The sequence below is a fragment of the Lepidochelys kempii genome, chromosome 1, assembly GCF_965140265.1.
Source record: "Lepidochelys kempii isolate rLepKem1 chromosome 1, rLepKem1.hap2, whole genome shotgun sequence".
NCBI classification, from domain to species: domain Eukaryota; kingdom Metazoa; phylum Chordata; order Testudines; family Cheloniidae; genus Lepidochelys; species Lepidochelys kempii.
The window spans coordinates 38781280-38799263 of NC_133256.1; the positions used below are offsets into that span (position 1 = coordinate 38781280).

Below are 17984 nucleotides of genomic sequence, written 5' to 3' on the forward strand. Positions count from 1 at the left end.
TAAGTCATACGTTTAAATACTTTGCTAAGCTTATAAAATGTATAACATTTGAACAGTCCAAAATATTAATTTGTTTATATATAAAGTACAGAGCTACTGATATACACACATGCACACATACACTCTTAACTTCATTCTTAGAAAAGGAACTTTGGTTTTTTTTAATCTGTCATTTTATTTGTGTATGAGTAGAATCTGCTCAATCAATGAGATGAAGTGTATACATCAGTAAACTTGTCTTGGATTAATAACTAGCTAGAAAAATGAATACTCCCTCCCCCTCCCCCCGTTAATACTTTGTGTATAATTACCTCATCTTTCAAAAAGACAATGCATATTTTTATGTGTAATTGACTTGGGATGCATGGAACCCAGTGTGCAGTCAGGGTGGCATGTGTGCACCTAGATAAATAGTGCACATTTGTTCATGGACTTAGTATTTGAGCCAAGCTTCTGTTTCTGAAGTTCTGTGGCTAGTATTATGCATCAAAGCCATTTTCCCTCAAAGTGGAGAAGCTTTAATTTACAGGTTTTGTTGTCCATGCTCTTTGAATAGTATTTGATATGCACAAGGATTAAGCGTGAGACACTAGAACAGTGGTTCTCAAACTTTTTTGTACTGGTGACCCCTTTCACATAGCAAGCCTCTGAATGCGACCCCTCCCCCCTTATAAATTAAAAACACTTTTTTAATATATTTAACACCATGATAAATGCTGGAGGTGAAGCAGGGTTTGTGGTGGCTGACAGCTCACGACCCCTCATGTAATAACCTCACAACTCCCTGATGGTCCCTGACCCCCAGTTTGAGAACCCCTGCCCTAGAATATTAATTGAATCATCATAATAGCAGCTGGCATTTTAAATTTAAGCTCTGTGAGGTATGTAATTTTTGTTTGTGTGATGTCTGGTACGTTTGAGGTCTAACCTGCTTGTGGCTTCTAGGTGTTCCCATAATATAACTGTTAAGACCAAGCTGGATGAGCAAGCATCTTAGAGAGGTAATTAAGAAAAAGCAGAAAGCATATAGGGAGTGGAAGAAGGGAGGGATCAGTAAGGAAAGCTACCTTATTGAGGTCAGAATATGTAGGGATAAAGTGAGACAGGCTAAAAGTCAAGTAGAGTTGGACCTTGCAAAGGGAATTAAAACCAATAGTAAAAGGTTCTATAGTCATATAAATAGGAAGAAAACAAAGAAAGAAGAAGTGGGACCGCTAAAAACTGAGGATGGAGTGGAGGTCAAGGATAATCTAGGCATGGCCCAATATCTAAACAAATACTTTGCCTCAGTCTTTAATAAGACTAAAGAGGATCTTAGGGATAATGGTAGCATGATAAATGGGAATGAGGATATGGAGGTAGCCATCACCATATCTGAGGTAGAAGCGAAACTCAAACAGCTTAATGGGACTAAATCGGGGGGCCCAGATAATCTTCATCCAAGAATATTAAAAGAATTGGCACAAGAAATTGCAAGCCCATTAGCAAGAATTTTTAATGAATCTGTAAACTCAGGGGTTGTACCGTATGATTGGAGAATTGCTAACATAGTTCCTATTTTTAAGAAAGGGAAAAAAAGTGATCCAAGTAATTATAGGCCTGTTAGTTTGACATCTGTAGTATGCAAGGTCTTGGAAAAAATTTTGAAGGAGAAGGTAGTTAAGGACATTGAAGTCAATGGTAAATGGGACAAAATACAACATGGTTTTACAAAAGGTAGATCGTGCCAAACCAACCTGATCTCCTTCTTTGAGAGAGTAACAGATTTTTTAGATAAAGGAAACGCAGTGGATCTAATTTACTTAGATTTTAGTAAGGCGTTTGATACTGTGCCACATGGGGAATTATTAGTTAAATTGGATAAGATGGGCATCAATAGGAAAATTGAAAGGTGGATAGGGAATTGGTTAAAGGGGAGACTACAACGGGTCCTACTGCAAGGTGAACTGTCAAGTTGGAGGGAGGTTACCAGTGGAGTTCCTCAAGGATCAGTTTTGGGACCAATCTTATTTAATCTTTTTATTACTGACCTGGGCACAAAAAGTGGGAGTGTGCTAATAAAGTTTGCAGATGATACAAAGCTGGGAGGTATTGCTAATTTAGAGAAGGACAGGGATACCCTACAGGAGGATCTGGATGACCTTGTAAACTGGAGTAATAGGAATAGGATGAAATTTAATAGTGAGAAGTGTAAGGTCATGCATTTAGGGATTAATAACAAGAATTTTAGTTATAAGCTAGGGACGCATCAACTAGAAGTAACGGAGGAGGAAAAGGACCTTGGAGTATTGGTTGATCATAGGATGACTATAAGCTGCCAATGTGATATGGCTGTGAAAAAAGCTAATGTCGTCTTGGGATGCATCAGGAGAGGTATTTCCAGTAGGGATAAGGAGGTTTTAGTACCGTTATATAAGGCACTGGTGAGACCTCACCTGGAATACTGTGTGCAGTTCTGGTCTCCCATGTTTAAGAAGGATGAATTCAAACTGGAACAGGTACAGAGAAGGGCTACTAGGATGATCCGAGGAATGGAAAACTTGTCTTATGAAAGGAGACTCAGGGAGCTTGGCTTGTTTAGCCTAACTAAAAGAAGGTTAAGGGGAGATATGATTGCTCTCTATAAATATATCAGAGGGATAAATACCAGAGAGGGAGAGGAATTATTTAAACTCAGTACCAATGTGGACACAAGAACAAATGGATATAAACTGGCCACTAGGAAATTTAGATTAGAAATTAGACGAAGGTTTCTAACCATCAGAGGAGTGAAGTTTTGGAATAGCCTTCCGAGGGAAGTAGTGGGGGCAAAAGATCTATCTTGCTTTAAGATTAAACTCGATAAGTTTATGGAGGAGATGGTATGATGGGATAACATGGTTTTGGTAATTAAATATTCATGGTAAATAGGCCCAATGGCCTGTGATGGGTTTTTAGATGGGGTAAGATCCAAGTTACCCGGGAAAGAATTTTCTGTAGTATCTGGCTGATGAATCTTGCCCATATGCTCAGGGTTTAGCTGATCGCCATATTTGGGGTCGGGAAGGAATTTTCCTCCAGGGCAGATTGGAAGGCCCTGGAGGTTTTTCGCCTTCCTCTGTAGCATGGGGCACGGGTCACTTGCTGGAGGATTCTCTGCTCCTTGAGGTCTTCAAACTACAATTTGAGGACTTCAATAGCACAGATATAGGTGTGAGGTCTTTTTTAGGAGTGGTGGGTGAAATTCTGTGGCCTGCATTGTGCAGGAGGTCAGACTAGATGATCATAATGGTCCCTTCTGACCTAAATATCTATGAATCTATGAATAGTTATATGTATGTTACCTTTTAGTACTACTTGTGCTAAAACTTATGTGCTATATGCTGTTAGGGGTAATTTGTTTTTGTTTAGGACAGCAGGAATAGCAGTAAACCTTACTTAGCTAACAACAGGTTCCACTAGGAGCAAAATGGGACAGTTGCAACTGCAGTTTTCTAGAGTTCACATTCTGCAGAATTTAAGCTTCCACCTAAATAATGAAGCTTTAATCTCACATTATGAAGATTAAATTCTCTGTGTCAGTCAGTGCATTGCTGCCCTATTAAATTAGCCTCGTAGAAAACTATCTCAGATGAAGCCAGTAGCAAATGTATGAATTCCCCTTATTTCCCTGGTAGTGGTAATAACTTCGGAGATTAGTTGGGATCATTTCAAAGGTGATCTAAAATATTCAGTTGGAATCCAGATGTATTAGAGCTTAGCACAATTTGCCAATATGTTAATTTTATAATTCTCAGATAGCTTGGTAGCTTCTATCTAGATCAACAAGTATCTTGATAGCAGAGTTCTCTAGTTCTTGTATCACCAAAACTTACTTTTCAGAGTGTATTAATACATTTTATAGAGCATTTTAGAAGTATTAACTTAAAACTAAATACTTCTATCTAAATAAGAGCAAAGGATAATGCTGTGTTTCCTGACTAACTTGCAAAATTCATGTCAACTTGACAAGTTCATAGAATCATAGAATATCAGAGTTGGAAGGGACCTCAGGAGGTCATCTAGTCCAACCCCCTGCTCAAAGCAGGACCAGTCCCCAGTGTTTGCCCCAGATCCCTAAATGGCCCCCTCAAGGATTGAACTCACAACCCTGGGTTTAGCAGGCCAATGCTCAAACCACTGAGTTATCCTTCCCCCCCCCAAGTTCTGTAGTTTGTGGATGGCTCTGTCCATTCTTATGAATCAGTCATATCTACTGTAACAAAAAAGCGAAACTCAAACTTGAAGAGTTTTTTTGTTTTGTGTCGAGTGTTTCCAGATAGCTTGGACGTTCACATCAATTTTTAACTTCTTTTTGGAAGAATGCATTCCCATTTTTGTGACATTTGCTGGTACTTGATACACTAAAGACCTCAAAATGCATTGTTTTTTTGTGACATTACAAGTGGAAGACATGGGGACTTCTAGTACTTGTTAATGCAAAATAATGCCTTTTGTATACCTTTCAAAACCAGCACATGCTTTTGCCCAAGGCACCAGAAAATTCCTCCTTTTACTGCTGGCCCAGAAGGCTTTGTGCATGGCTGCTAGTTTGATTGATGGGTCAGGTGCATACCAAAAATCTGCAAAATATGGAAACTGGTATACTAGCAGCATGAAGTAGAGTGAGTTCTGGCACCCTGGATTAATGGGGAAGAGAGGAGGAAAGGTTTCCTTGGGATTCAGTGAAGAGGGCCAACTATGGGAAGGAAGAAGGAAGGTTGATTCAGAATGGGGTGGGAGCTGAGAGAGTGTTGCAAAGGTCTGTATCTGTTGCACTTTCCAAATGTTGCTTGTCTTCTGGGGGGAATAAAAAAGGTCTTTTCTACGCTTGTGGTCCTCACACATGAAAAGAACACAGTGAAGGGGAAAAGAAATAGGGAGAAGCGGGAGCAGAAAGGACTACCACAGGTAAAAAAGGGGAGAGACAGAGCAAGCGAAAAAAGGAAAAAGTCAAGTGAGAGCAGGAGCAAACGAAGAGGAAACGAGAGGAGGAAGGAGAGGGGGAGAGAGAAGAGAACTGTAGTGGAAACTACTTTTACAGGAGAAACAACTGAAACACGGTAGGTGTGGATCTCTTAGGTTTTATTTACAAAAGTAGGGGAAACATTTTCTGGGTAACTTGTTTCTGCTCTCCTTTTCATACCCCCCCCCCTTTTTTTTTTGAATGACCCTCCAGTGAATACTTGTCAGCATTTTATCCGACAAGCTAGTCCTGCCCGATCAGAAATCTGTATATCATGAAGCATTTCCATCTTAAGTATAGCTACCAAGGATGTTTTCCCCAACATCCTGTGGTGCAGGGATATGGTGGAAGAAGTGGATAGAAAAATCTTACATGCTCTCAGATGTTACCATCTCCCCATATGATTGCTGCTCCTGCCTTTCACCATAACTGAAAACTTGGCACAAAGGATACTGTTTCCAACTACTGGAGTAGTTTTGCAAATCTTATGTCCAGCCCATTGTTGTATGAAGTCCAGTGTTGTATTAAGTCCATTGTGACTCTAAAGCAGAGTGGTCTTAAGACTTGAAGTAAGTCCATTGTTTCTGGGGAGCAGCCTTTAACAATGAATTCCTCAGAGCCGTAAGCTCTAGCAGTATCAGTCTGAGCACCCATAAAGCTTGTCACTCCAGGAGGGCATTATAGAAGGCAGACACTAAAAAAGGATGTTTCCTAACAGAGCACTGGTGGGATGGGGAGGAGAGCAACCTGAAGAAATGGAGACTTGGGGGCAACATGGGAATGAACCAAGGAAGGGGAGACACCTTTTTTGTGCTGAGATCAGGATTTAGGAGTGGTTTTGAAGAAAGGAAGGAGGGTGGTGGGATTCAAGGAAAGATGAAGGAGGAAAAAGTGGTGAGACTCAAGGATGTGAAGAGAGTTGGAAGAGAATAATAAAGTGAATGGAGTGCAAATATGAGGGAGAAAAGAGTGGAATAAAGAAATGAAAGACACAGGAGGAAAAAGCAAGAAGTCCCATTTTAAGATTAGACACTTACTGTTTCTACATTTTATGGTAATTCCCTTGCAGAAAGGAGGGAAGTCCACTTGAAATCTTAAAATGTGAGGGGAATCTCAAGGCCAACTGTAGCCTTGTGGAAGGGACTAGGAGGTGTGAGTGTCAAGTTGGAGTCTCAACCAAAAATGAAATCTGCAAACCATAGGGCCCATGAAGCATCAGTTAAGAAATATTGGTGGTGTAGTCGCATGTACAGGAATCTTTCTGGGCATGTGCTTCCTTGTTCTGGATGTAAAGGAACCAGTCTGGACTCCCATTCCAAACACACATGAAAAAGGGAGAGTCTCACTGTTCTGGCTTATTTAGGTATTTTCTAGAAATATATCTGTCAGTCTTAGGTAGTTGACCAGAAATGGAGTCTACATTTGCGTGAGTCTCCTTAAACTGTAAGTACTGTGGTAACATATCTAGATTTGTCAGTGTGGGGCACATTCTTTAAAAAAAAAACAAAAACAAAAAAAAAAACAAAAAAGTTTTTGCGCTGCTTCCCCCTGTCCTCCCCATAACTCCTCCACTTTATGTTAATTGAAGCTTTCTAATAGCCAACTTACATTTAATGTGTCTTGCATGCCTGGGAAATAGGACATCCATGGCAGCTGTCGTGACAGACAACAGGGCAGGCAAACACACAGTCCCAAACAGTAACCTGGATTTCCAAACAAGAACATTAGACTCCTTGGATATTTAAAGAATAAATTTTAGTCCTTGAAACTTTTATCCAAGAATTGTGCAGCAGACTTAGTAAAGCTTGATCTTTATGGTCTCTTAGAAATACAGTGCTTTATTGGAAAATATGGCAGTCTTTCATTAGATTGATTGATGGATTCCTTAGAAAGCATCAAGAATAGCTGTAGTCATTTTCACCTAAAATCTTTAATCCCAAATCTGCAGAATTTACACACATTTTTTTTCTTTGTTTCTGTATGGCTATTTTGATACCAGCTGTTCTAAGGTGCAAGGAGAGTCACTAAAAACGTTTATGCATTTAAACTAACTTGCTGATACTGGACCAAACTTTCGAGATGCCACAGACCTTTCGAGGTCCTGCAGTGCAGTTTGCCGGATGTCAGTGCTTTCAGTTTATAGGTTAGGGTAAATGCCACATTCACTCTAATTTAGGGACTATGGCAAAAACATGTTATCTAAGAGAAGATTGTTTATACATGCCAGGCTCTAGGATTATTTCTATGAAACATTCATTTAGAAGAATGGAATGGCAGGATCAAAAAATAAGTTTTAGGTGCTCTGAAGTTACTGGTGATAGTTGGCATGTTGTTGATATTTTAAGTGAAATAAATTGATCATTCAAATGTAAAGGAAATTCACTTATAATGAAAGTTTTCATACTTAAAATAATACTTCTTACTTTTGGCATCCTATAGAACTTTCTCCATTGTCAGGGCCTAAAAACTTAGTTGATCAAAATGGAAGCTTAAATTCTGGAGAAATGTCTCAAAAGAGGGTTTTATAGGAGAATAGTTTTGCCAGAAGTTTGTCTTCTGAACCTAAGTAAGATATTAAAAATTGAGACAAAGGGATGCTATTTTTTTAGTTTTTTTCCTGTGGGACAAATGAAATTGTGATGCAAACGGCCCTACAACATGTTAAACTATAAAATGACTGACTGTCTGAGAGTGGCTCTGTACTCTGGGATTGTGTTGTCCAGGGCTAGGTGGGAGGAGGGGATGTTCTGAGGAGGAATTTTGGTACTGCAAGGACTTGGACTAACAACTTCTAGGTTAATTGTTCCCTACTGAGAAGACCAAAATCTTGAGAATTAATCAGTTTTTGCTATTCTGCAGATTTTCATTGTTCTAATTGATAGTTATTGCCTTGAAATGGATTTTAAAGTAAAATAGAAATTGCTTCCCATAGGAACCATGATACAGATACATGTGGTGATTGGTGTGAATATATTTTGTCTGTCTTTAATTGTAATACAAAAAACCTTTGGGCCAGAGAATCTGGACTGAGAAACTACTTCAGAAGTTGCAAATCTACTATTTTTGTATGTAATACCAGAAGTTTTAAATCAGAAGATTTTTAACCTTATTCTAATCTCTTTATACGTTATCTTTCTATCTACTGAAAATCTAGGGTTTTGCTTTGAAAATAAAAACATGAAAAGTATCTTTGATAACAACCCAAGTCTGATAGACATTTGATCTGTCCAAATTTATAAACCTCTTCAGTAATATTTTTAGAAAATGGAAATTTCTAATAGATGAAATCTTCAAAATGGAAATTCTGCTTTGCCTTCTCTGCTTTGAATTTTTAAATGCAATTGGTACAATTTTATATTTGTGTCTAGGTTCTACTCCTGGGGGAATTCTGCGCCAATGCGCGTGCGCAGAATTCATGTCCCCCGCAGATTTCTTTGCTTCCCCGCACAAAAATGACTTTTTGACAGGGAAGTATAGTGAAGCTGCAAGAGCAGTCATGCACCATTCCCTAGCTGTGCAGGTACATTGTTTCAGGCACCCGGAGCAGCGGGTGGAGAGGAAAATCACCTCCGGGATGGGGACACGTTAGCCAGTGGCTCCTACCCAGAGGAGGGATCAGTTAATAGTCCTGGCTGGGCTGGAGGCAGGAGAGGATGGGACTTCCTCTTCCCCTGCAAGACGTGGATGGGGCTGTGTCAGACCCACTCCCAGAAACCTCCCCAAGCTGCGGAAGCTCAGCATCTCCCCCCCCCCCCACTTTCTTCCTGCCCCATCGCTCCTCAGTTGCAGGGGTGGGGGTCACTGTATGAGGAGTTGCTCCACCATCTGCCCAACCCCTGCTAAGCCTCACCCCATACACCCAGAACCCCCCCCAGCCATCCATACTGACCCCCACCCCTGCACCCAGACCACCCCCCACTGAGCTCCCTGCATTCAAACCTCTACCCCTTCGAGCCCCACCCTGTATATCACCCTGATCCCCAACAATCTGAACTCGGATCCCCTTCTCCCCCCAAAACCCCACTCCACTGGCAGACCCTCCTGCTGAGACCCTCACAACCAGACCCCTCCGCTGAGCCCCAACCACTTTCACTTGGAAGCCCTTGCGGTCCCATTACCCATGCACCTGGAATCCCCTCAACGAGTCTCTGTGCATCCAGATCCCTCCACACCTAGACCCCCCACTGAGCTGCCTGCACTCGGATTGTCCCACACAGAATCCTCTCACCCCACACCTGGATCTCCCCACACTGAGCCCCTCCACACTTGGATCCTGTCTGGTTGAGCCTGCCTGCCCCACACCTAGTGCGCCTGCCACAGGCCCCAGGTGTTTCTGGGGCAGGCCCAGGCCTTGTGCTGTGTCAGGGTCAGGTGCAGCCTCACCACTGAGTCCGTGTCCCGGGGCTGGGGAGGCTGCAGGGTGATCCTCACCTTTGTACAGCCAGTGGACTGTGCTCCCCACTGCCATGCTGGAGCCTCTGCATTTATTTGTTAACAGATAAAACTTGCAGAATTTTAAAATATTGATGTGTGCAGAATTTTTAATTTTTTGGAACAGAATGCCCTCAGGAGTAAGGTTCAAATGCCAGTTTGTGGACAAACTACACGTGTGTTAATCACTCTGACTGGTGTTTCCACACCTAAGAAACGGGCAACTTTAGATGCTCCCCTGTTTTGGAATTTCCTATGATGGCAGAGAACAATGCCATTGATCTAAACATACTGACTGAGCATGTTCTTTTAAATTGGCTTACATATACCTCCAAGATAACCAATTCCCCCTCTTAATCACTTTTGTTAGCAAATTATCCTCATATAATCAAATCTATTTGTATATTGAAAGATGTCTATTCACTTAATTTTCCATGTATTTTGTATTTTTAAGATTCCTGGATATCCCAGTCAGCTTCATTCCCTAGAAATCAGAAGCAACCAGGTGTGGATTCCTTGTCACCAGTGGCCTCCCTTCCTAAACAGATTTTTCAGCCGTCTGCACAACAACAACCTTCTAAACAGGTTAAAGTCACATGTGCAAATTGTAAAAAACCCTTGCAGAAGGGACAGACTGCATATCAGCGCAAAGGATCAGCTCACCTATTTTGTTCCACTGCCTGCCTCTCATCATTCTCGCATAAACCTGCTCCAAAGAAACTCTGTGTTATGTGCAAAAAGTAAGGGATGTTTTATTCATTGTTCCCTTAATACTTGAATGCAAAAATATCTGCTTTATGAATGTTAAGGAGCATTTCTAATAACTAATAAATTTGTTAGTCTCTAAGGTGCCACAAGTACTCCTCATTCTTTTTGCTGATACAGACTAACATGGCTACCACTCTGAAATCTAATAACTAAATATATGACGCTTGTAAGATCTGACTACAAAAATATTTTTCCCTAGAAAGTGTAGGGCCACCTTAAATTTGGTTGAAAATGACTAATCCTTTATAAGTTACCGTTATACGTAATCCTTCATGGTTATAGCATGTCTGGAGATAATCAAGGAAAGTACAGTACTTCTCCTTGATTGTCAACTCTCTAATTCAAAATAAGGCAGCATAGGGGAGCTTCTTTTCTTTAAAGATACAAATCAATAGTTTTGGTTTAGTGATTTTTTTCATATAAACAGTTTCTAAGAGTTTACAAAATATAGTACAGTAAACAATATGGCATAAATTCACAAGAAAAAATAGTGAAAACATTTTCTTATATAAATGCTTCCATTGTGAGAGGGAAAAGATGACATCAAGGGGCAAATACATAGGAGAACAAAATATTGAGATTTGGAAAGACATGGCTGAGAAACATAGGAAGACTGTTCCATCTACTGGGAGTTATGGGGGAAAGCCCTGGCCTAGTCAATGGCTGGAAGGGAAAGGGAGACGAGCAATAAGCTGGCAAGCCTATGAGAGTGCCTATTGTGCATATATATATGTGTATGTATGTATATGTGTGTGTGTATGTGTATATATATATATATATATAATATAGAAAGTCTTAAAAAGAAGCCCAGGAATTATGAACTCATTCCTGAAATCACTCAGGAGCCAGATGGGTCATACTTCTCTGTATGTGTGAAGGGGTGGGCACCTGCCAGAGTCTGGAGAACGGGGCCTTGTGGAAGCTACAGAAAGCAGAGTTGAAATAGTGAAGGCATGAATGGGGGCTTCATCCCATTTTGGGGTCAAGGCAGTGTAATATGGGCAGTATTACGGAAGTGATTAAATATATTTAGACATAGTGTTCTGCATTTTCACTTTTCACCGATAAATTACCATTTTTTTAAATTAAGAGTTTTATTTTTTTATTGATTTATACCCTCATCAATCTACTCAATATTTTTTTTGAGTACTTATTTTTGTTAAACACTAATGTTTTACATGATGGTTGTGTCCTGTATCTCTGAGACTGAAGCAGTTACTCAGTGTAAAACTCAGAACACACGCACAGTGGAGGTCAGAAAAATCAAACAGTGTTAATAATGCGGGATGATTGGCTCACAAAGGCATGCTGCCTGCCTATTGTTTTGCGTCTGTTTAGAGCGGCGCTAAATTTAAACAATCAGTCCTCCACAGATAAAGATAGATAAGGTAAAGAGGTAAACGTGGGGCAAAAGCACAAATCTGTACCTGAATACCAACAAAAAATCAGTGCTTAGAAATTTTCAAGAAAAGTAAAGACGGGAACGAAGAGGACGCATTGCATTGCAAGTACTGCAGCATTGAGATCAGTGCTTGCACTGACAGAATAAAGGAGCATGTCGAAAGCAAGTGACATAAGAAGCTTAAAGAAGAAAGTGAACTTTGAGATAAACAGTCAATATCAGGAGTTTTCACCATGGCTTTAATGAAAGAGAGGTCACAGCATGATTGTGTCAATGAATTTGTGCGTAGTCTTTGTTTTGCTGGACAGTCACTGTTAATTGCAGAGGGGCCTGGTGGTGACTTTGTGTGACAGTACTGTCCAGGAGCAAAAGTCCTTCCTAATGCAGACAACCTCACTCATAAGTACCTGAAAGAAAATGACGATGCTTTAGTATCTAAACTAATGGAACAAATTGATGAAAATGTTGTCTAATCTGATTTGACGAGTCTCCTGATGCTTTGGACTGTCCGATGCTTGGCCTTTTGTTTTTGTTTTTTTTATTTCAAAGTGAATAAACCCACATTGTTTTGTGCTGATGTGACATTTCATCCCCTCTGCTGTCAGCTGTTTTGTCAACACAGCAGTAACTGACATATTTGAGATATACCAGCTAATTTGGGAAAATGTGGCCACAACAAACACAGATTGTGTTTACCCTACATGGCTAAGTTTACATGAGAGATTAAACTCGGTCAGAAACTGGAGCTGCTATGTATTGCCTATCCTGCTCATCTGATTAACGTTGTACTGTCAACAACTACTGCTACAGAAGAAATGAAAGATGTGAAATCTTGCATCATTGGGTTTGGGGCTGTTTTCAAGCATGCAAACAAGTTTGAAGACTTTGTTTTACACAGTGCGAGACGAGTGCAGAGCTGACTGCCAATTACCTACCTGTGTTGTGCCACATTGGTGGATGAGTGTGTACGTCGCTGCCTGTCGTGTAAATAACACATGGACTGTGCTGATGCATCTCCTATGTCATCCTGAGTTTGTTGGTTCCAAAGCAGAAACTCTGAAGAGACTGGCAGATAACCAGAATGTGACCACCAGATTCTGTGCATAAGGGAACGTTCATTGTTGAAAACTTGTGATCACTGTGTGACACACAGAAAACACTGGAGCTTTCTCTGACTACTGCCAACACATTTGCCCATACAGATGTTTACCAGATCCTGTCAACCAAAATCTCAGCTGAACTGAGTACAAAAGCTGCAGAAGAAACATACAGTGAGAGAACCCAGCTGTTTTTGGAAATCCTTCTGACTCCAGGAGATGAGAACTCCAAATGTGTTCTAAACCTTCAACACAACACTCAGCTAGAAATGGGAGACGATCATGGCGCATAATCTGACCCCTGAAGTGTTTGGTGCCAAAGATTCTTTTTGGAATGTCATCCAGGTGTTGCACCCTTTCGTCAAAGTGAATTTTGCAGCAGACTGTGACAGTTATGCCAGAGTGTTTCAGCTGTTTGCCACTAAAGATGGAATTTCAAATCTGAAAGGAGAATTTACTGTTTACACGAACATGCCTAACCTGACAGTATAAAACTGGATGTGCCGGCTTTTTGGGACAGTAATCAAAACAAACTTCTCGACTTCAGCAGAGTGTCATGGCAAGCTTTGATTGTACCCTCTGGATCTTACTGATGCAAAGCGCTTATTTTTAAAATTGGACTACCTCCAAGACAGCAAGAGGCTCAACATGAGTGAGAATACTTTGAAGAAAATTATGGGAGCATATGTAAACCAGGATTTCTGGAAAAACTATTCTCTTAAACAAAAAATACCTTTTTGTACATGAAAAAAGCTTCAATTATACTGTAGTAAAATGTGTATATTATACAAGTCGTTTTCCCCATATTTTTTTAAAAAAATTTTAACCCGATTTCATCCTAGTTTTACTGTTTGGAAAATAAACAAAAAATCTCCAAATTTTTTTACAAATAAAAACTGAAAATGCAGAACACTAGACATAAATAAAGGTCATAGTTCACCTTGAAATTTATTATTGATTCATTACTCAGAATGCCTAAAAGAACCACTGGGGAGCTTAAGAATTGTACACTAGTAACATTAGATTTGCAAAATAGTTATACTTAGGGTTGTCAAGCGATTAAAAAAATTAATAACGATTAATTGCAATGTTAATAGAATACCATTTATTTAAATATTTTTGATGTTTTCTGCGTTTTCAAGTATATTAATTTCAATTACAGCACAGAATACGAAGTGAGACGTTCACACGGCACTTTTGTAGCTGGCATTGCAAGGTATTTACATGCTAGAAATGCTAAATATTCATATGCCCCTTCATGCTATGGCCACCATTCCAGAGGACATGCTTCCATGCTGATGATGCTTGTTAAAAAAAATTACGTGCTGATTAAATTTGTGACTGAACTCCTTGGGGGAGAACTGTATGTCTTCTGCTCTGTGTTTTACCCGTATTCTGCCATAAATTTCATGTTATAGCAGTCTCGGATGATGACCCAGCATGTTGTTCGTTTTAAGAAAACTTTCATTGCAGATTTAACAAAAGGCAAGGAAGGTACCAATTTGAGATTTCTAAAGATAGCTACAACACTCGACCCAAGGTTTAAGAATCTGAAGTGCCTTCCAAAATCTGGAAGGACAAGATGTGGAGCATATTTTCAGAAGTCTTAAAAGAGCAACACTCCGATGCAGAAACTACCAGAACCTGAACCACTAAAAACGATCTGCTGGTGGCATCTGACTCTGATGATGAAAATGAATGTGCGTCAGTCTGCACTGTTTTGGATAGTTATTGAGCAGAACCCATCATCAGCATGGATGCATGTCCTCTGGAATAGTGGTTGAAGCATGAAGGGACATATGAATCTTGAGCACATCTGACATGTAAATATTTATTTTGCAATGCCAGCTACAACAGTGCCATAAGAAGGCCTGTTCTCACTTTCAGGTGACATTTGTAAACAAGAAGCGAGCAGCATTATCTCCTGCACATGTAAACAGACTTGTTTGTCTGAGTGATTGGCTGAACAAGAAGTAGGACTGAGTGGATTTTGTTGTATTTTTGAATGCAGTTATTTTTTGTGCATAATTCTACATTTGTAAGTTCAACTTTTCACGATAAAGAGATTGCACTACAGTACTTGTATTAGGTGAATTGAAAAATACTATTTTATTTTTACAGTGCAAATATTTATAATAGAAAATAAATATAAAGTGAGCACTGTACACTTTGTATTCTGTGTTGAAATTGAAATCCATATATTTGAAAATATAGAAAATATAAAAAATGGTAGTCTGTTATTTTAAGTGTGATTAATTGCACAATTAACTTTTTTAATTGCTTGACAACCATAGTAGAAAATAATATATCTCGCTGTAGATGAGTCTTTTGCGTAAAGATAACTGACGGACTGAATATGCAATTAAATAATACAAATTCTAGCTGCTTCTTAAACTCTAAATTGTCCAGCTAGTTATACCATTTATAAACAAGATTTGAATCTAATCTTTCTCTTTCTCTTAGGATTAAGATGTTCAAAACTCATGGCTAATTCTTTTTCATCTCCCCATTCCTGCAACTAATTCTGTGGTGATTCTAAGAGTGTAGGATGATACAGATTGCAAAAAAGAACAGCCACGTTAAAAACATTTCATTTTTAAATAGAGAAAAATTTTGACGTGTCCAGTTCTTAGATTATTGATTAATTCATTATTTTGGACAGTCTGTCAAAGTCTTTTTGAATGCTAAAGACTCAGATTTGTAGAGAAGTCCTATGAGGTCATCTTTGAACGTCTTTCTTTTGAGGATATCTTAGGCCAGGTCTACACTAAAAAGTTAAATAGACCCCTGAGTGATGTACCAAAGGCGACCTACCACCCCCAGTATAGACAGTGCTAGGTCGACAGAAGAATTCTTCTGTCTACCTAGCTACTATCTCTTGGGAAGGTGGATTAACTACAGCAATGGGAGAATTCCTCCCATTGCTACAGTGAGTTGTCTACACTGAAGCGCTACAGCAGCACAGCTGCAGCATTGTAGCTGTGCTTATGTAGTGGTTTAAGTGTAGACATAGCCCTAGTCTTTTAAATTCTCCCCCTAGTCTTCAACTGCTCAGTAAATCTGTGTATGGAAACCAGGGATAAAGTTGCCCTTGTTTAACACTGCCTTAGCTTCAAGTCTAAACAAGAGTAGAAATCTATGCTACCTATATTTTTTAGTTAGCGATCCTGTATTTCTTGCACTCCCCTCCTCCACCGGGGGTCCCCTCTCAGTATCAGATTTACTGGATAGGGAGGAATCTTGCTGCACTGTCTCAATGCCATAACTATGGGAAAGTTGGCCAGTTTCCCCCCCAGTTTTAAGATGGCAATACCATCTGTTCTGAGCACATGAAAAAAGTAGGAACTATGATGTTGCACAGTGAGTTTAGTGTGTTTTTTTTTAAAATACAACATACTGTTAACATAGGTTTTAATTTAGGTTTAGAATGGCTGTCTGTAAATTGAGTGATATCAACTGACTTTAAAAAGATGATGAAATTTAGAGAAGCTGGCAAAGATTTCCTAGAAGTGATGTAATTTTGGGTGTCCCCCATAAGACCCTTTAAGGTTTTTTTTTTTTTAAATCCAGCTGTTCAGTAGGTCTTAAGTTGGGCACTCAGAAATTTTAAGGTGCTCAAAATTGTTAGTCACTTTCTAAAAATTTTGGCTAATGTGTTCATTATTTTCCCCCTCAAACTTTTATTAAAAATTGCGAATTTTTTCCTTTTTTGATGCTCTTCTCTCTGATCATAGTCAGTGAAACTACTCATGCTAAAAGTTAAGGACGTTTATAAATGTTGGCCCAATTGGTGCCACAGTTTGTAAGCTTGTCAGGGCAGGGGTGCTGGCCTTCTGTTTCTGTGGAGTACACAAGCAAGTCATCTTGTAGTCCTCTTGCAAAGGCCCAGCTTCATGCTGACATCCTTTCGGATAAGGGTAGATCTGATGGTGTCTCACTGTACAGGCAGTCCATGCCTTTTTCAGAAGCAATCTTTAAAGAGCAGCCTACCGCATTCCCTTTCCCCAGAGGCTGTATGTCTTCAGTGCTTTCAGTTCCTCCCAGTTTATAAATTTAGAACTGAACATGGGATAGACTTTTTTGGGACATGTCCGTCCCCAACATGAGAATGTAACATGGCTATGACCTGCCCAGTCAGTTCTTGCTTTATGCTGCTGAATGGTATTTCCATTGCATCAGTAATCATAAAAAACAAAAGCTGTGTGCCTGTAAGGAAAAGGGAGATATTTTTCCTCTCTCATAACTTCCATGGGGGATATGTGGGGGAGAGGAGGGAGAAAAGAACCCCTCTGGTCCATATTTATGCACAGATGATATGGATGTACTACAGCCCCAGCTACAAAATCTGGCTCTTTAGTTTAAGCTGTAGAGACTCACACTTTTATGGGAAAGAGGTTCTTGTGAAGTAACAGCAAAATTCACTAGCAAATATCACGTGTGTTCAAAGCCTTTAAACGAATCCATTGTCAGTTGAGTTTGCTTATTATTCTGTGTCTATTGTTAACCACAACTTTCTGATGAATATCTATAATGTATGATCGATCTGATTTGGAGGGGGCTCTTCATTTTAGGAGCTAGAAGTATCTCTTAAAAACTCTGCTTCCATCTGAAAACCAAGTAATCTAACATGTTGAAATGATTGGATTTATAGACACCCTGCAGTTAAAACTGAGTGACTTTAAACCAAGCTTACTTTAAGAACATTTTGAGTAACTTTACATGTTTGATTAAACCAAAAATTGGTAGATTGGTGAATAATAATAATATTGTGCCGTGCTATTTTTGCAGATGGGGCCAAACAATAAATGCAGAAGGAATAGCATGCAACAAGGCATACAACTGAGATTATTGCAAATGTTAAGGTGCATAGTGTAGCATGAGGCTGAAGACCAAGTGTATCTTGCACTTGTCACAGAACACGATAGTGCAATTGATTTTTAATGAGGAGAGGTATGAAGGACTAGTTCAGAGTACTTTATTACTGTTCATTTGGTTAATCCAATAATAGTCGGCTGTCTCAGTTGAATATTTAATCAGTTACAGCTAGGTACTCCGTATTCAGGTTGGTGATTTAGAACTTCTTTAGCCAGCTTGATTACTTTTATAAATTGTGCCTATTTTTATTTAAAATGATGCATTGTAATATCCAAGCTTACCAGGCAAATTCAGAGTGGAGTTTTGGTCTTAACAAAAATTGCTGGCTGTAGCTAAAAAGACAGCTCTTCAGTGTTATATTTCAGAAGAAAAGAATCTCCAAAAATAATAAAATAAAGTGCTGATATTAGTTGTAGCAGTGTTGTGG

The 17984-nt window shown here is 39.5% G+C and overlaps 1 protein-coding gene across 8 annotated transcripts in view; it reads left to right on the forward strand.

Moving 5' to 3' along the window:
- The window catches only part of ZMYM2 (zinc finger MYM-type containing 2), a 186893-nt gene that overhangs the window by 42840 nt on the left and 126069 nt on the right, over positions 1-17984 (forward strand). For 6 of the 8 annotated variants that reach the window (XM_073339551.1, XM_073339493.1, XM_073339533.1 and 3 more), the window contains 2 exons: positions 9870-10155; positions 13845-13898. In XM_073339551.1, coding sequence (XP_073195652.1) covers positions 9870-10155; positions 13845-13898 — 340 coding nt within the window. The remainder of the gene's footprint in view (positions 1-9869; positions 10156-13844; positions 13899-17984) is intronic. The other 2 variants (XM_073339542.1, XM_073339484.1) reach the window with 1 other exon arrangement.